Source organism: Aulonocara stuartgranti (assembly GCF_965226115.1).
Source record: "Aulonocara stuartgranti genome assembly, chromosome: 4".
Taxonomy (NCBI): Eukaryota; Metazoa; Chordata; class Actinopteri; order Cichliformes; family Cichlidae; genus Aulonocara; species Aulonocara stuartgranti.
Genome location: NC_138942.1, coordinates 28,228,458 through 28,247,438, shown reverse-complemented (window position 1 = coordinate 28,247,438; position 18,981 = coordinate 28,228,458). Strand labels below are relative to the sequence as shown.

The 18,981-nt window shown below is 40.6% G+C and overlaps 1 protein-coding gene and 1 pseudogene across 4 annotated transcripts in view; both read right to left on the bottom strand.

Moving 5' to 3' along the window:
• Positions 1-348: 348 nt before the first annotated feature.
• On the bottom strand, positions 349-14,554 carry LOC309705411 (interleukin enhancer-binding factor 3 homolog). 3 transcript variants are annotated; one of them, XM_082531225.1, is made up of 18 exons: positions 14,479-14,554; positions 13,095-13,191; positions 12,180-12,400; positions 11,902-12,076; positions 10,391-10,538; positions 8,871-8,962; positions 7,608-7,703; positions 7,244-7,355; positions 7,030-7,127; positions 6,351-6,462; positions 6,104-6,217; positions 5,523-5,728; positions 5,208-5,387; positions 4,844-5,125; positions 3,298-3,430; positions 3,148-3,195; positions 1,193-1,588; positions 349-1,085 (listed from the first exon to the last, which is right to left on the bottom strand). In XM_082531225.1, exons 2-18 carry the CDS (start codon positions 13,095-13,097, stop codon positions 955-957), a joined length of 2,547 nt encoding a protein of 848 aa, XP_082387351.1. In that variant the 5' UTR covers positions 13,098-13,191; positions 14,479-14,554; the 3' UTR covers positions 349-954. The 3 variants fall into 3 exon arrangements, with proteins under 3 accessions (XP_082387351.1, XP_082387352.1, XP_082387353.1); XM_082531226.1 differs by lacking the exon at positions 13,095-13,191 and having other exon boundaries at positions 14,479-14,533; XM_082531227.1 differs by lacking the exons at positions 349-1,085; positions 1,193-1,588 and adding an exon at positions 1,718-2,598.
• A 2,424-nt stretch (positions 14,555-16,978) lies between these two features.
• Positions 16,979-18,981, bottom strand: part of LOC309705216 (prostaglandin E2 receptor EP1 subtype-like) — a 7,456-nt pseudogene continuing 5,453 nt past the window's right edge. Inside the window, exon 3 of the transcript XR_014280865.1 lies at positions 16,979-17,364. The product of XR_014280865.1 is annotated as a prostaglandin E2 receptor EP1 subtype-like (transcript). The remainder of the gene's footprint in view (positions 17,365-18,981) is intronic.

Sequence of the window (18,981 nt, the reverse complement as noted above, 5' to 3'; positions counted from 1 at the left end):
GTGATGCTACTACATTACAGGACATTTATAACCCTAGGGGCATCTATGAACATTTAAAAAGAATAAAATAAAATCATAACTTATTTTACCCAGTTTCCAAATGCTTATAGCTGTAATTTTGGTAGCGTTTCCAGATTTCCTTTGAGCCTGCTTAATATTACCTGTGAAATACCCCACTTTATATGATTATAACTGTTAGCCGATAACTTTAGTCAAAACTGTAATGAAGGCTTTTATTCAAAATAAAAGTCTTTTATTGATACAAACATAGTTTGTTGTACATTAACTCAAGTCCCACCCAATCCAAAAGCTACATTGAGCAGAAATGTGACTTTAAACACCAGAACGTAAAGTGTACTTTCCAGTAATCTCCAAAACCATTTATTAAAATAACTACATCACAGTAGGTAAATTACAAAATAAGCCAAAATTACAAGCACTGGAGAAAAGTTGTTCTTGGGTCCACTGAATTGTTACAAAAACAAAAGGAAAACAAAACACACAACCCTGTAGTTTAACACCACAAGATTGTACTAAATTTCATGTGGAAATAAATGCTGTTGCCACATAACTGTTAAAGGAAACAAAGTCAGAACAAGCAAGTGAATTGTAGCATCGGCTTTCATATTTAGTGATGAGAATGGGGACTGGTAGTATCGATTTAAAAAAAAAAAAAAAAAATTATATATATATAATTTTAAAAAAGACTAAGCACCGACCAGACCACTGAAACAGACCAGTAAATTCAGCCACAACTCTGCTTTGACACATCAAAGTCCAGATATCTCGTTTTGTGCCCACATGTGCTACATACAAACCAAAAGCACATACGAAGCAAACATAGAAAAGGCAGAGAGCACAGGCAAGCTGTCAATCACTTTCTTTGGAGAAGGCTTGAGACACTGATGCGGGGTGCTTGGTGCTGGAGATTCACAGATGGAGGGACGCAGTCGTCTATCTGTACTGGTAGTTCATGCTGCTGTCGCCTCTGCCGTAGCCCACCGAGTTGTGGTACTGAGAACCAAAGCCCTGGTTGCTACCTCCTCCACCTCCCTGTGAGTTGTAACCGGACTGGTTGTTGAAACCTGCACCAAAACGATGACAATTAGTGATGAAAATGTGTATAAATAAAATTTTTCTTAGAATCCTTAAAATCCCAACACTTTACCAGCGTAACTGTAATCTTGATTACCTCCAGCTCCTCCTGTCACTTGGCTCGGGTATGCAGTGCTGTACGAGTATCCACCTGCTCCCCCCTGGTTCTGGTTAAAACTCTTCTTTCCCTGCCCGTAGCCCTGGCCATACTGGTTATAGGAGCCCTGCCCTGAGCCGCTGCCAGACTGGTAGCCCCCTGCAGGCCCACTATTTGTCCCTGGGGGACCTGGAAAAGATGCTTTCCCTCCTTTGTGCATAGGAGGTTTCTTTTTGAGGGGCTTGCAGGCAGAAGCGGCAGTGTAGGCTCCATCGTTCTGGTAGTATGAACCATAGGATCCCTGTGCTGGGCCCAGTGCTGTGTTAGCTGGAGGGCCAACCGATGAGCTGCCTGATGCCCCAGGTCCTCCGTTTGTACCTCCGTTATTGTAGTAATCTGTGAAACAAGGGCATTGCATGGTCATAAAAACAAACATAGCATGGCAGCGGCTGCACCTACTACATGTTTCTTAATGGCAATACATTGTCACGCACAATCAAAACAAAGCCTGCAGTAGCACAGTGATGAATGAAGTCACATTTATTTTAAAAAAAACAAAACAAAAAACCTAAAAAAAACAAAACATAAAAACAGCTAGAACAAGTCTTTTCACCAACACGCATCAGATCTTCCAATTCATCCACTGTCTTCCAACAGCTACAGTTCAGAACTTAATACAGATGGAAAACTGAAACCTGCAGACATCCCCAAAATAAGAACATCAGGCATTCAGTGCAGTAATGACTTAACAAGTGTTGCTGATGTGATACAGAAACAGCAGATTCTTTTGTTGTTTTCGAATAGACCACATGACCACTTTTTAAAAGCAAACAGGAAAAAACATGGGAGTGAGTAAAAAGCATTAAGAGTGAACTAAAAAGCAATCCACGTGGAAATGTTCTCAGCATTTGCATCCAAGAAAACGTTAAGATAAAGAGAGAGACCAGGCCATCCTTGTGGTCTTGACAACAATCCAAAAGACAGTCTAGTCCAGCTGCCAGCTAGTCACACTCCAGAAACAAGCCCCGTCCCCCAGTATGACGGGTGAAGATACTCTGCAACAAATCGGCCCTGCAGCTTGCAGAGATCCAGGAGTTTGGGTACATCCACGGCAACTTGAGAGAACACAAGGTGTTATGGCTACATGCATGCAAGTGGCACGTCATCTCCCCGAGGTGCCATGGTTACGACAAGAAGAACTGGCAAGACAGGGCAGAGGGTAGTTGTCACTTTGTCCCAAGGGTTGAGGACTTGGTGGTGAAGAGGAGTTCGTGATGCTTCGGGAAAACTACTGAGTATTTTGTCCGTTTTTATCCTCGCTACAGCACAGTTTTGGATTTTCTAAGACTGGGGGAACATCTATGTCGCAAACTCGTGGTAGCCATAGCAGTCTGAGACAAAGTCACCTAAAGAGTGAGACAGGGCAGAGAAGGGGAAAAAAAAATGATCAAAATTAGATTTAAATTTTAGTTTGAATTTTTTTCCCTGCCTTAAAATTGTGGCAGGTGAAATACTCATTGGTCAGATTTTGTTCAAACTGAATTTGATTTGTTTTGGTCTTTTTTAGATTTCTCTGCTCCTGTCACGCTCTTGTAGGTCAGTCCTCAGAACAGGCTGCCAGAACGAAGAAAGGGGTACTCATAAGAGGCGACTTGTCAAAACCAGATTCAATCCTGTGGCTTAAAGCAGAGAAATGTAAAATCACTGAACTGGGAACAACCCAGCATGGTCTTGCTGGCTGGGGGAAAAAAAAAAAAAAAAAAACCTTTTTTTTTTTTTTTTTTTTTAACATAATAGACTACATTTCCCAGAGTTCTAGCCAGATGCAGGAGGACAACATCAATGCTAACAAACTGGCAAAAATATATAATTCTGAAGCTCACGGGGTAAATCAGATTCTCAAAGATTACATTCTTACCCACAACAAGATTAGAAAGGAAGAAATGGACACTCACTGTATCCGGAGTTGGCGTTGTTCCCATAACCATATGTTCCAAAGCCACCTAGGAGGAGCACATAAGTTTTATTTTCAAGAGATTTAACACTGTGTCAAGCACACTGACCAAGTCTACCAGCAGTACCAGTATACCAGGATCTGTTTTTACCTCCTTGGCCATAGCCGCCTCCATTATTGAAACCTCTGCCTCTTCCACGACCTCGCCCTCCTCTCCCTCTGCCCCTGGGGGCGCCGACATCTCCAGGTCCAGGGGCTCCCATCATGCCAAACCCTGGCGTGTGCTAAAGAGAAAATGAACATCACTTAAAAGGAGTTCAGCATAACTTTCTGCATACCTGTGTTTCAGTAACAATGACAAAAGTACATGTTACATAACTATATTTTACAGCTAGTCTACTTCCCCCATATGAGTAAGAACACTAGCAAATTTTAGTTATTCATCTTAGTGTTGTTTCCGTACCTTATTTGCTGATATCTTAACTCTTTACGTCATAAAGGCAACATTTGATGACCTCCCCTGTACCTTTAATGGTGAGTTTCAACACCTCAGTTAATACCAATAAAGACATTGAAAACAAACTACTGTAATAGTCATCAAACAAAGGGTAGCTGCACAGGCAGAGACCACCTTCGCTAACTTCTGTTGCAAACCCAGTCATTTTGTTCTATAAGCAGGCCTAAAATATGACAGGAAGCACTCCGCGCAGAAAAGAGCTTCAATGGTTACTCATGGTAGCCTTTCAAGGGTAAAGAGTTCAAATCAATACCATTATACTTTTGTATTAATAGCGTTAGCAAACAAAACAGTTAACCAGTTAGCTGTAACCTAGCCATAGTTAATGCCATTAGCAGATTAAGTAGTTACTTACCAGATCAGCTCAACAGTCTGGGTAAAGTGGCTAACAGCATCCACTCAAGATAGTATTTTGCTACATAACATGGATGAACTGCAGATTATCTTATCAGGAGAGCCAGCGTTTGCCACCATTAAACAGAAGATTTCCATTTATTGCAAGCCCTACAATGGACTATAATTTTCTCTTGACAACCAAATCCAAGATAGCAGTGGGAGTGGAAGAGAGCATTGAAGAAAGATGCTCATTAAAGTTTTTCCCCCTTTGGTTTTTTGGCAGATACTTCTGTTGTGCATCCTTCAGATAGAATTCACTTGTCAGCCTGTTAAGAGGCAACTGTCTCATGTTTTTAAGATGTGACACAATCCTTTCTAACATCAGTAATTAACTCAAATAGATGAACAGAGCACGTTTAATTTTAACTTTAACTTTTTTTTTTTATTTGAGCAGTAATGTGGCCATTATACTTGCTGCATTGCCTGTGTCATGAGCTTATTTTGACGTCATATGACGTCTTCTTTTGGCACTTCGGCTGGTCATGCAGCTCTTAAGTTGGCGTGTTGTGTGTCCAATCGTTACGGCTTTTACTGCCATTTTAATATGATGTTCCAATACAGAACGCCCCCCCCCCCCCAAACAAGACCCTACAACTTTACTTCACTGCAAAACGCAAGATGTAAACTTGTTGGATGTTACTCTTTCATCACTGTCATGGTACATTACCACTGAGCTGTACAGGAACTGATGTACACAAAATACAACATGAACCACAGTTACTTTAACTACAAACATGCTTTAAGCAAAAATCTTGGGCCTGGACTTTTGAAATGGGATGCTTACCATGGGTGGTCCCTTTTTCTTTTTAGCAGCTTCGGGTGCTGAGCCTTCAGGGAAGAGCCGTTCCAGTGCAGCCAGAGCTGCATAAGCCTTAGCCACCTTTTTATTGGATCCTGTGCCCTGGAACTTCTGCCCATCGATCTCCACCTCCATGACAAAACGTTTGTCGTGGCTGCCGCCGGTCTCTGATATGAGCTCATACTTGAGGCCTCGACGCTTCTCATTCAGCTCCATCACTGGGTTCTTGCCGTGTTTAGTGAGGATTGGTCCCTGCTGGCGAGCAGTCTGATAAGAAAGAGTTGGTGGGTAAAATGACACATTGAGCAGTACAGGAAACAACCCAAAAGCTGGTTGCTGACACACATACCTCTGCAGCTTCAGTGCTTTCTGCATTAGCTGCTCCTGCGGCAGCAGTGATAGTTTCGACAGGTGGCACTACTGGCTTCTGTTGTTCCACAGTGTTTGCTACTACTGCCTCGTCTGCTTTTACTGCCGGCTCAGGAGACTTTAGTTCTACTCCAGTGGGCAGGCCCATGTCCTGTAAAACCTAAAAGGTGCCCACAGAAGATTCATTGTAGGTTAAAAAGACAAGAATAAAGTCTAACTATACCTACAAAAAGACACTGAGGCAACAATGAAATCTAATATGCATTTCAGACAGTCTTGCAAATGTTTTGCCTACCTTTACAGCTACGTGCAGCTTGGCAGTGCGTTTTGATGGGCCTGAAGCCTCAAATGTCTTGCCATCTACCTCTACAGCCATTGTAAAGACAGGAACATGAACTGGGCCAGTCTGGGAGATCAGCTTATACTGTAGTCCTGGCTTTAACTGATTGAGCCTCATTAGGGCATTCATGGCTTGGGGAGGCTCAGCCTTCTCCTCTGCAGCTGGTGATAAAGTCAGAAAAACAGCATTATGATAACAATAATAACATACAGTAAAATCCAAATGTTTTACTTTAATCATCAGACTAGTGAAATTTCTTTGACCAGAAAGTAGTAATGTAGTTATAATTTTTTAAACCAAACATCTTTAACCTATTGAAAGTGAACAAACATCAAAATTGTTAATTCAATTCAAAAAGAAAGGAACATATTTGAGTAACATTATCAATGGCAGCACACTTCATGATTTCTGATACAGCTGAACTTCACATCTGATCACCCAAGTGTGTCTCTTCCGCACCTACCTGGGCACAGATTGTTCTGCCATGCCCAGATAAGCGCACGCACGCACGCACCTTGAGCTAAAAGAGCACTTACATTTCTTCTGCAGCTTTTTCTTCTTTTTATTGGGACTCTTGTCATCAGTACCCTCTTCTTCCTCGATAGGCCTCTTCATTGGTGGTGCATATGCTGTACTGGGTGGGATTTGCACTGAAACACAACAACCGAAGTTGTGCAATGAGATCATTCAAATTATACTAAATACATATTAAATATACACCATGCACAGACAAAACTTCCATGTCTAATGTGCTTTTGTAGACGACTTAAATCTCAGGTTTACCTGTGTAATCGATAGGAGTCTCAGGTCGAGGTTTCTTGGGCATCTTAGAAGGAAGTGGATCCATTCCAAGCACTTTGTGAAGCTGTCCAAAAGCTGACAGTCTTAAGGCATGCTGAGGACAACAAACACATGATGTTAACTATATACCCATTTATGAATATGCAGAACACAGACTGTATATGAAAGAAGGACACAGACACTGTGACATCACTCACTGGTTTATGAAGCCCTGTTGTTAGTGTCTGAGCCATTTCTTTTGTTTATTCGTTTATTTTAAGTCAGAAGTGACTCTATTTGGACAACAGGGTAAAGTGCTAAGTCACCAGCTATGGCTAGCAAAACTCATCAGCATGCTGCAACCATAAACTGCTTGACTGCATCATAGAAACCAGCTAATTCAAGTTAAGCAATAGAGTTTGAAAGTACTGGAGTTTTTTTCCCCAATGACCCCAATTTTAAACCTAAATTTGAAATCAGTTAAAAATATAAAATAAACAAATCTCTCTCCATGCAGATCATGTTGGGCTGTTTTTTTGTACCAGGCTGTAAACATGATTTTTCTTCTTTTGCTGCATATTTGGGAATTTGAACACTGATGTTGATGGACATGAGCTTGCTTTTGTAGCCAGCCTCTTGGGGACTTTTTGAGGCACTGCTGCTGCCACACCCACACACTTACTTGTGCACTTGCTGTGATGTCTTCTCTTTGCTGCTGGTCCAAATGACCAATTGCATCTGTTGGCTCCTTCTCACATGGATCGGAAATTCCAGGCCCATCTTACAACATAAACAAACGACAGCATTGGCGTGTGCTTAGAAATAAGCGCACAAACTAAACAAGTACAATTACACTTGCACAATTAAAGTTTTGAGAAGAGATCTCAGGTGTATACCTGCCATGAGGATTCCTGAAGCCAGACATTCTAAAACCCTCCGCAGAGCCTCTCCTGCACCCATGGGCCGGTTCCCTGTGCCAATGGCTTTCTCACAGATCAGCTCCAATGGCTGCAAAGCATGAGAGATAGCATCCTATTTTTAAGCCCTTACACAAAGAGATTTCAGGTCACAGTATTAGAACGTGAGATAGTGGTGTCTTGAAAGCAATAACAAAGGAATTTTAAAGTTTCTTTTTTGACATTTTCATCAGCCTTAGGCAATATTTATTCAACATATCTGATAGTCTTAAAAAGGCACAATCAGCGCATATCTGTCCATCTAAAATTTATTTTTTTTGTTATAAGGTTTTCTTTTACTCACCCAGCCCCGAAGGGGGGCCCATGTTGGGACGCGGGCGCATAAGTCCCTTAGGATCCGGATGACAATGACACAGGAGCGAAGCCCATTGGCTCTAGCCTGAGGAAACAAGAAGGGGTGGGGGGAGGGGCACAAACAGCCTTAGTTAAACAAAAACAAAACAACAACAAAAAACAACAACAACAAAAACAACAACACAACAGAAAAGCAGACTGTACGCAACAAAAAGCAAGATAAATATTCAAATATGTGGAAAGATAAAAATGAAGCCACACAGACTACAGCATTTTAGCTTTGTCATTATGGTAAATGTCCAGAGAGATTAGGTGACAGAATGATGTTTGATCACTTTGGTGGAAAAGCCTATTATGTCTGCAAATCAATAGCCAGCATGATCGATGGTGTAGTTACTGCTTGTAGGAAAAAAAAGCATGCATATGAATGCGCGACTAAAGCCACCTCAAACTTTATGTCAACTTTAAAATGATTAACAAGTGTGTTATTTCAGAGGATATGCATACATGTGCTGTCATTAAAAGAGGCCATGACTAAGTTAGTGGCAAAGGAAGTTTAAAATATGACTCGAGGTGCAATATTTCTGCTGCTTTTGTGGCACACAGAGTAACAGAAACAGCCAGAGAGCAGAAACAGCTGAGGCCACATACTCTACAATAACAAGCTGCAGAGATGGAGCACTGATCGTTATAGTGTCAAAGCCAGAAATGAAACAGGCGAAAATACTACAATGAGATATAATCAAACACAATTAACTACAAGGAACCCTTTCTCTACCAAAAGTGGAGCTTGCGACTTGCAGAAGTGTGAAAATAATGACAAAGCACTCACAGCAACACTGACATTGGAGAAATATTGCACCTGGACAAACCATGGATTAGTTCTCTCCCCCCCCCTTTTTTTTTTTTTTTTTTTTTTACTGATTTGAGTTAGAAGCTGTTAAGCTAAATGTGAAAACAAAGAAAATCAGGGACCGAAAAGCAACAATTTCTCCGTTTATGAAATGATAAAGCAATAAAAATCTGTTATGTGAGTAAAACAACTCTACAACAGTGCAATGACAAAGGTTTCCTAAGAAACAAACATCCAGGTCATCAAGAATTACTACAGGAAGTACACTTCAAAAGAGTAAATTTAAAAAAAAGAAAGAAAAACAAAAAACACATGGAACGCCCAAATAAAAGACAAACAGCATAAAACCAAACTCAAAACTACTTCTGTTTTAGAGACAAATAAAGACAAGATCCAAACCTGGAACCACTTAGCGTGGCGGAGAGACGCCAAGGCAGTTAGGCATTTCTGCCTGTCCAGAACATCCGGGGGATCGTTGACTGAAAGCGTTTCTATTGGCAGGTGGAATAAGAAGACAAGGTACAGTTTGACCAAGGGGAGTTCTGTCAGCCGGCCAGGGGGAACACAGGCAGCCTTCCCAAACCACAGCCAGGAGGGGAAAGGGGAGGGGGACCCCTCCACTGGAGAACCACCAAACGCTCCCAACCTCCCAGTTAATATGGTTTGACATGACCCGGCACGTAACAATTACACTTAAATTCCACCGGAGTGACTGTAATGCAGAGTGCGTTGTAACTGGAATATGTAAAAAAATAAGATTACAAGAAATAAAAATAAATCCCTGACGTAGAAAGGCAACTTTATAAAGGGATTTATAGGTTGCATCAAATGGGAGGTTGTCTCTCCATAGCCACTTCAACTCAAATGATGCTTTAGTTTCATTGCCTAAAACGGTCTAGTTTTCTTTTTCTGGCGCTAACAGGAGGTAGAGCCCCTCCCCTTCACCCCTAGATTGGGTACACTGCGCTTTGCCCCTTCCGAGACAGAGAGCGGCCAGTTGGTCAAAGGTCCAGCGTCCCTAAAAATTGACAAACTAGAAGGCTTGACAGAGAGAATCAGAATTGAAACCACAGGCAAAAATGATCAGATACACAAAAGGTGGGTATAAAAAAAAGTCCACACTGCAGCAAAACTGATGGCTTAAAAAGAAAAAAATTAAACAAAGTCCCAAACTGGGCCTCACTGTGAGCACGAAGCTACAGATAAAGTCAAGGTAGAGGTCTATTGTTGAAAACTCAAAAAACGCAAAATACAAATGTTTTGTTGTATAGCTACCAATAATCCAAATAACTACATGTTTCACATTGCCATTAATTATTACTAGCTGACATGTGGGACCAACCCCTGGATTTTTGGGTGTGGTTGGACAGGCAATTTCAAGTGTCCCTTGTCATTATCTGCAACCCCGAGCCTTCCCTGCTCAACAACATCAGAGACTGTCAATAGCCCACTGCTGGGTGTCACTGCACGTTTTGCTACTCATTTTTGCTGCAATGCAAACTGTTCATCATCAATGATAAAACACATGCAAACAAAGTGGTCTCTCTTTTTGTATTTGGTTAAATTCTCAGTAAGCCTTCATTTCTTTGGTGACCTTGATCATTAAGGGGGAAGAGAAAGCCACGTCTTCAGAAGTCAGTAAACTACCTGCCCTATACTGTATATTGGGCCATCAAAAATGTCCAATTACATTACATGGAACTACAAGAGTGTCTAGAGAGCTATAAACATAGCACACTTTCATTATGTGACTGCATTTCTTGTCCTCTAGCTCCATTGAAGGCCCAATAAACAATATCTGTCTAGGCTGGTTACCTGCCTGGCCTCCCTGCTGGAAACAGGGTGCCAGTAAAAAGAGGGGAAAAAGAAGAAAAGAAAAAAAGAAAGAAAAACACTGAGGCTTTCAATCAGGAGCTTACCTCCAGCTGCAGCCCTCTCAATCTCTTCACGGACCAAAGGGGACGTCAGGTGAATTGTGAGGGTGAGAGGGGGCTCCTTGGTGTTCTTTATGACGATGCTAGCTTCACGGATCTGTTGGGTCACCACATACTTGTCTTCTGTGATCAACTGAAAGAAAGAAAACAAGACAATCAGTACAGTTTAAAAAAAAAAAAAAGAAAAAAAAAAAGAAAAAGAAAAAAAGACTTGACACTGGTTTCTTTAACTTATCCAGTCATGAAGGAGGACACGTGTAGGGATACCAAAGACTATACAACTGTAGGATTTCCTTAACAACATAACACTACTCAGGGATCCAGAATGAAAACTTTGAAATCGCTTTTTCCTCTAAATTTGGGTTTATAAAAAGCCCTAATGTCTTGTTTCATTTTAAAGATATTGAGTTATTATAGAAATCTATGAAGCTAGCAAATATAGATTCTTGGTCCTAGATCATTTTGTTTTATTAAAACTGCTACCAGTAACTTTCCCCAACAGTTTACATACCAGTACAGATGTAATCTCAAGGCTTATATCAATGGATATGTTCTCATCCAACCAAATTCTCACTGGTGAGGCAATCGCAGATTTCACTTTCATAAGAACAAAGGCAACGACTAGCTTTTCCATAATACCCATTACTATCATTGTTTCCACAAATGTGTCCGTCTGCAGACACTTTTGGGTCAGAGGAGTTTTCACCCAAGCGAGACGCTTCTGATTAGCTTATTTAATGCTTACATTTACCGAAATTTTAATTAAAGAGTACCCCCAAGTGTGAAGGGCTAACCCGAAAATACAAGCTTTCCGGGCCTAACACAATGTTAATCAATACGTTTAAAATACGAATACTGGCAGGCGGACGATTTCAGCCAAATAACATTTTCATTGGTTTACTGCAGCCTTGAATTCATTTTAGCTTTACATTTCCTCTTCCCAGCTCACAGAAACAGGAGCTGCTTTTTGGGTCGGAGTCACTGCTTGTGTGCATGCTGCCAGTGGGAAGTTTTGTTTGTCCTTACTGCACAGGATGACACGGACACCCAGAACATCAGTCATGTCAAAATTGAAAATAATTTTCCCAACTCAGTTTAATTTCAGTTAGCTTTCAGCTTCTGCTTGTTTCAGTTTAGTTTTTATTGTTCTAAAATGGGCCGTTTTAGTTTTTCCAATTACTATAATGACAAATATGTTTGATAAGGCTAAGACTTTACAGGCATTACAATACAAGTAGCATCACAGCCACGTAGGTACCCCAAATCTCTATCAAGACATGACCCAAAGCTTCAGATTGATAATGCACCACAAAGACTAAAACTAATATAGTTTATAAACGTTTGCTCACTTAATTTGCCTTTTTCTAAATCTACTTTTTATTTTTATTTGTGTTAAATCGCATCTAGTTTTAGTTTAGTTTCAAGTTATCTGAAATAGCAATATTATAGTTAAATAAAACTTTTCCAAATATAGAGTGAATCATCACACTTCTCACCTTGAGCTGTGTAACAAGGTTCTCAGACACCTTCTTCAGCAGACTGATGGTAGGCTTGTCCTTACAAAGGAGCACCAGCTCTAGGTCCAGGTCCCCCTTCAGTAACAGGCCTTTAGCAACCAGTCCCACCCTCATGACGCCACGCAGAGAGCGGGTGGCCTGATCCTTATGCTCACTTTGAAAAGACACCGGATGCACAGTGGAGAAGAATAAAATGAAACAAAGTCAGCTTTGGTTTTAAAAAGGTACTTGTTTACTCAAAGTCTCCAACATCTCACCTTTCTTTATCAGTCTCTGTGCCTGAGTCAGACTTTGTCGTCCCCTTTTCCTGTTTATCCAGCCAGTCAGAGACGGCCTTGAGTGCTCTCTCTGTGTGAGACACCATGTTTTGTACACTTTCCAGCTCTTCCTGTGTCGGGTAGATGGCAGAGTGTTTTGCCATAACATGGCGGTCGTCATTCATGAAGACACGCATGGCGCGGTGGCGCATTGGTGGTGGCTAGTGGTGAAAAGAAACAACAGCGTGAATTTAAGGGAACATATCTGTCACATGGCTAGACGAGATTAGTTTCAATCAAAGCATTCCCATCGTAACACTACCCAGACTTCAATGCATGACAAGAATGTGCATGAGATTTATTACCTTGCATTCCACAAATAAAAGTCTAACTTTTACTCTTGAAAATACATCAATACCTCATCTTGAATTACCCTGGGACAATTAACCAGATTAACACATTTATGCAGCAGCTCCTCAAACTTCAGTCGAGGTTCTAATCAGACCAGTTATTCAACTAACTTTACTAATCCAGTTTTATGAAATAGCTCCTGCTCAACCTGGAAAAACCATTTATCAAGATTAAACGGGCCACCAAACTAAGACCGCCTTCCTCTGACCTTGTTTGATGAATTGAAATACTGAACACAGAGGTCAAGCTTCTAAAACTAATCATTACACAAGCAGAGGGTATGCACAGGCAACCAAAGCCAAATTATGGGAGAGTGATGGCAGTGATGTGAAAGCAGCCAGCATGTGTTCCCAAAGCCCCGGGCATCATGGAACAGCAACATGCTGGCTGCATCAGATGGGTCACAATCATTTGTCCTGTTAACACTGGTATTTAATATAAATGCCTGGATATCCTCTGCCCTATAAACAACGCGCAGTAAGACTTGAATAATGAAAATTTTACCATTGCTGTTGTGGAGACCGTGACGGCTGCTTTATCCAGTGACCCACAGTATTAAAACGGCCGTCTTGGCAGCAGATGACTTTGCTGCTGTCTGAGTCTGCAGGACGGAAATTAAAAAAAAAAAAAAAAAAAAAAAAAAAATCAGGGCAAAATTAAAACCCAACATTTTTTTATATTTCAAGTTTGTCGCTGTTCGACACTCAGTGGCTCAGAGGTGAAAATGTTTTTACACTTCACTGGCATCTCTGGCCCCCAGCTGCAGCAACATAGTTGGTACACATTTACAAGCCTCAGGCACTAAACAGGCCCAGCCTCTCCTGCTCCACAGTAATAAATAAACTCGTGTCTACAAACCACAATATTTCAGAATAAAGGGCAATCATGTATGTATGTATGTATGTATGTATGTATGTATGTATGTATATATTATCCAAAATAAAAATAAAAACCAGGCTGGTGTAAACAGATTAATGTGAGTGGAGGGTAACAGCAGAACCTTCATGGATGACTGAGTGTTCATCAGTGTTGTCTGACGTGATGAGTGTAGCTGCTACTGTGTTACTACAGCAAAACGCTAAGATCTGGATCAAATCGTGGCGTGAAGTGGGCGGGCAGGACTTCTCATTCAATAATAGCGACACACCCACAGGTCTCACATACTGTAGCATTCCCATCGTGGGTCTACCTTTCTGTACCTGGATACAAAGCTGACATAACGTAAAAGAGCAGAAATCTTAAACACGGCTCGTACTGCCCCGTTTTCTACGCTCCAACCTGTCAACGACTTACCGAAACATGGCACAAAGCCAAAATGAGCTCATGTCGCACTCCCCACGAGCCACTAAAGCTTCACACTGAAACGTAACCTTTACGTCAAGAAACAACCAGTGCCCGAACCCTCGCAGCTCCAACTCGTGGATTTAAAAACAGACGCCATTTTAATTCGGCGCAGAGTCTGGCTGTTGACGGCAGCTAGCTCGCATCCCCGACAAAAACCGACCGACTGCGGTTTAAAGCTGCGCAGACATGCTCCACAAATCGGGAAACACAGCCATGTGTGTTACCATTATTCCCGCCAATTGCAAAACTCGATAATATGATGCACATTAACTGAGAATTTTGAATTTAAGTTCTTGTCTGCTGCTTATCAGACACCAAAATGGTAGAGGAGACAAAACGAGACCCCATTGAAACCTCAGCTACAGTTAGCACTAGCATGCTAGCTTTGCCGAACAATGGCAAAAAAAGCTCAACGTCTGAAGTCTACGAGCCCAAGACAGAATATACAGTCGAGCATCTGAACTACTCTTGGTATGCAGCTTCCTTAGTATGTTCATTCCTAAATACTTAAAGTTATTATTTCGGATCTTTTCTTGTTACTTACCGTTGTGTCGTTAACACAGCGCTTCACGCTAGCTCCCGGTCTCGGCAGCAGGAGCACAAATGGAAACGCCCACGATCTGGGAAGAGAATGGTGCTTATTGGACTAAATTTCCACGTGACTTGAATATTTACAAATAGAAAAGCGGAACACCGTCTTTGGGGCGTGGCTAATAATCAAGGCATTGAATTCTAAACACTTGGCTGATTGATTCAGCAATGTTTGGGACTAATGTTATTGTCACGACAGTTATCTTACATAACAAATATTCGTAGTCATTTCCACCGCTTGTGTGTTACTGTGAGAGATATCCATAAAGTTTCCCCCACAAGAATAATGACAGTTATTTAAGGATTTGGTCTAAAAAGTAGTGGAAAAGGCTATTTTAAAAAGAAAAAGTAGCTTTGGTATCTTGTATGAAAAAAGGGGTTGCAGAAATTATAAAGAAAATATCACAGAATACTTTTCTTGATCCAGGTATAGTATTACAGTCTGGAATAGTCTTTTCAAATTAAAATTGTCTCACATCTTATCAAACTCAGTTCTAATCAGCTCACGAAAACTCGAAACATTTCAGCATTACATTGTTACTGTGCTGGGTATCTGGAAGTCAAACAGTTGATTTTGACACACCATCAGATACTTTTTTATCAAAGGTCTATCACCAAATTATCGTTATATATAATTTATGAAAACTATTGTTATTTTTGTGATTCAGTTCAGTTCCAAGACTTCATGCAAACTTTGAGAAAAGCGCATTTAAGCACAATGTCAGACTCTGTGATTGGCTTTATAAAAAAATATATTATTGTGACGCATATAAAAAAATCTATCATAGGGTGAGAGGCAGGGTACACACTGGGTAGGTCACCAGTTGTGTTGCAACAACACATAGTTTACCTTTTAGGGAAATAAATATCCACATGAACCACTGCCATTTCTAAGGTTTTCCAACTCTTAAAATTACACTTCTCTCATTTATATGATGTAAGAACCCATATGTGGGTTAGCAAAAAGATTGATAACAATGACAAACAGCTTGTGTTTGTCCAAAAGTGCAAAATCAGACTAACAGTCCCATTAAGGCTGTGATGGAAAATTCTAACACAGACTGAACGACTCTGTTCCCATAAGATAACGAGTGGTTAAACTGAGATCTTTTAACTTTTGACCTTGAGGAGTTTAGAGTGGTAGCATACACCTCCCTTTTGCTCTGGAATGCACAAAACTGTTTGAACAGCTTTTTTTTGTGTTCTTTTGCTGTGCAGCCCTGACCGCTTCACAGCAGATTAACCTACATAAAATGAATATGTTAAAGATTCACTTTCCCTCTTTGTTGCTACTGTCTTTAACTTTTCTGTAGATTTTAAAAGCTAATGTTCACTAATTAACATTAAAGGTTTTCCGTTTGTAACAGTTGCTGTTGTAACGCAGTGTATCGTCGCACGGCGGCGCCTCCTGTCTCATGACTGGTGCGTCACCCCCGTTTTTGTTCTTCTTCTACCATCTCTGTAATGGATTCTTACGTGGGTACGCGGACTAGAGTGCTGTCAAGTAATGTGTGGTAGAGGTAGCACTTTTATTTTTGATATTTTAAATAAATGAGTGCTTGTGGGAAGTTAGAAGCTGTTACTCATTCGCTATCCATCTCCACCGCATGTTATAAGTACAGGTCAAGAGCATCAAGTCACTCTGTATTGTAGGCTTAAGACACTACCCCCCTCCCCTCCACAAATTGAAGCTTTTATTTTGTAAGAGCAAAGAAATCTGTGCTGGTTTCAAAAAATTTGGACAGAGTGAGCTATCTAATGTGCTAAGCTAAGCTAACCTGTTGCCTGCTGTGATTTCATCTTCTTGCCTATCTCCTAGCAAAAACATTGTGGTTTACTGCCCAAAATAAGGTTTAAAGGCTAAGTCTAAATTTGAAACTGAGCCTTAAACATTCACAATAACTGCTATTATAAACTAAATTTTGGGAAATATTTTATAAATAAAGGAAACTTTTTCACATCTTGTACAAAAATGATCAAAATGAAAATTTAAAATGAGACAATACAACTTTTTATTACATTCCCTTTAAAAAAAGAAAACACAATGTCACATTCAGTTAGCTTTTGCAGCACATAGCTTCACTTCAGCCCCTGGACACTCGGGGAAAAGTAGATACACTACTGATACATTAACAAATACACAGTAAAGACGCTTATTCACATTCATGTCACAACCCTCCACTGTGCACATACGTGGAGTTTTTCACATCTTTTTGCTGTTGCCTAAGCATTTACACAAGTCATTTACATTACCTCAGAGAAGTAAAAGAAAAAGACAACATCAAAGGCCAAACTTTTTAGTTGAGATGTTTTCTTTAAGATTAAATAGTCTTTACTTTAGGAAATGGGAACACGGAAGAGTCCTGCTCATAGTGTCCTTTTCATTTTTTACATCTGCTTTCAAGCAGGACAAACTCTTCTCTTTACCGTAGTCAGCGTTTTTTCCCTTGTAAAACCACAAGAGGTTCTCCTTAGGCAGTAGGTGATCATCCAGCTCAGAACATTTGACATCCCCACTCACAATAACAGTTTTATTTAAACTGGGGCGGCTTATGCTCTTTTTATTTAAAACTTTTGGGATCAACCTTTTTTTCTCTGAGTTCTGAAAGGAGCCGAAATCCCAGCGCCGGAGAGTGCTTCCCTTGAAGCTGGCCTGCTTTTTAGTGATGCGGTAGATTTTTCTGAGGATGGCACGTCTCAGCAGGATATAAACCCACGGGTCCAGGATCTGATTGCAGGTGGCCATTCGGACACCTGTCATCATGAGATGTTTGTAAGTCTCTTTGTCACCAAATGTGGAGCTGGTGTAGGACCGTACAGCTGATATCAATCCAAAGATCTAAAAAAAAAAGAAGAAAAAAAGAAGAAGAACCTTTAGGCTCATAACAAATACATGCAAAGTTATGTGAGCTCATTTATCTTCGAACAAGCATAAAGCAATATTTAAGCCAGTCTGGTGTAGTCTCTCTCTCTCTCTCTCTCTCTCTCTCTCTCTCTCTCTATATATATATATATATATATATATATATATATATATATATATATATTAGGGGTGCAACGATACACAAAATTCACGGTTCGGTTCGGTTCGATACTTTGGTGTCACGGTTCGATATTTTTTCGATACAAAAAAAAATGTTCATGCCTTTTTAATTTGTCATTTATTAAAATTATAAATATATATTTTAACACAAAAGTACAGTTTTTAAATTTAACCCTAACCCTTGTGCGTGTTGTTTTTTAGCTCGTCATATTGCAGCCACAGAAATTCTTTTGTCCATGAAACCATGAAGCTGCACTTTCTTTTTGCCTTATAGTCTGATTTGTCATAACTTCTCCGTTTTGTGGTAAGCTTTTCTTTGGCTGTCACTTCTTCACCCTGACCTGTCTTATTTGGCTCAGCAGAACTAAAATATATATCTGTCTGTGAAGGTTCTCAATCATCCAGGTCATCGTAGTGAAATATATATCCTGCCGCACTCACATAAGCTCAGCGATTCTCTGCGCGATCAACCTCTCACATGTTTAAGCTGCGGGAGATTTCACTTGTCATGTTTGCATAGTAAGCTAACAATTAATAAGACTATGTCAGAGGAATTGGTGCACAAATTATCATCACTCACAGATCAGTGCTGTCGCTCTCTATACACAGTTCGCGCGATTGCAAAGTGAAAGCAAAAAAACAAGCGCAAATTCAAACACGATTTCAATATGTCACATATTGACAGTGGCTCACCCAATGACATAATTACCCAGCTACATTTCTGAAAGAATGCAAAAGCATTGACATATATTTTTCCTTCCTACAATAGCCCGACAGGCAGGGCAGAGATAGCCCCGGGACGTCGGGCTAGCGATATTGCGAGCCCTGTATCTGATTGAGGAATCACTCATCTTTGGAAAAGAGAGTTTATTACAGAGAAATGTCTCTTTCCAAAATAAAAGCTATACTATCCGCTTCTTCTGGGCTATATTCTCAGCAGCATATTAAACATATCAGGTCTCCATAAGGAGAATCCTGTGCTAACAGCTGTCTAAATGACTCGGCTAAAGTTTGTAGCATGCATGCTTGTTGTTTTTGTCTTTGCACTAGGATGATGTCGGTGTAAATGTGCAGTCATATTCGTTGTGTTCTCACTAGTGCTTTCAGGTTAATCTCGTTGAAATAACCTTAACGCCACAACACGGCAAATCTCCGTTAACGAGCTACCCTATACAGAGGGGCTAGACGGCCAACACGTTAACGAGCTAACTGCGCTAACACACTAGCTCCCACCCATGTAATTGAGCATTGCATGGCACATCCAACATACTGTTTTACTTTAGTCCATGACTCGCTTACCTCAGGGTCATACGTCACATGAAAACCAAAATAATTCCAAACGCCAGCTCTGAATGAGGGTGGGGAGGTCCACTTCTGTCTCGCTAGCTTGCCCTGCGCTCTTCCTTCTGACGA

Bases quoted from the DNA above. Each gene is read 5' to 3' on its own strand.
- LOC309705411 (XM_082531225.1), bottom strand. The intron at 12,077-12,179 runs GTGAGATGTTGG...GTCTTTTCAAAG, and splicing joins ACAGAGACTGATAAAGAAAG to TGAGCATAAGGATCAGGCCA. The intron at 1,589-3,147 runs GTGAGTGTCCAT...CTTGTTTCACAG, and splicing joins CAACGCCAACTCCGGATACA to ATTACTACAATAACGGAGGT.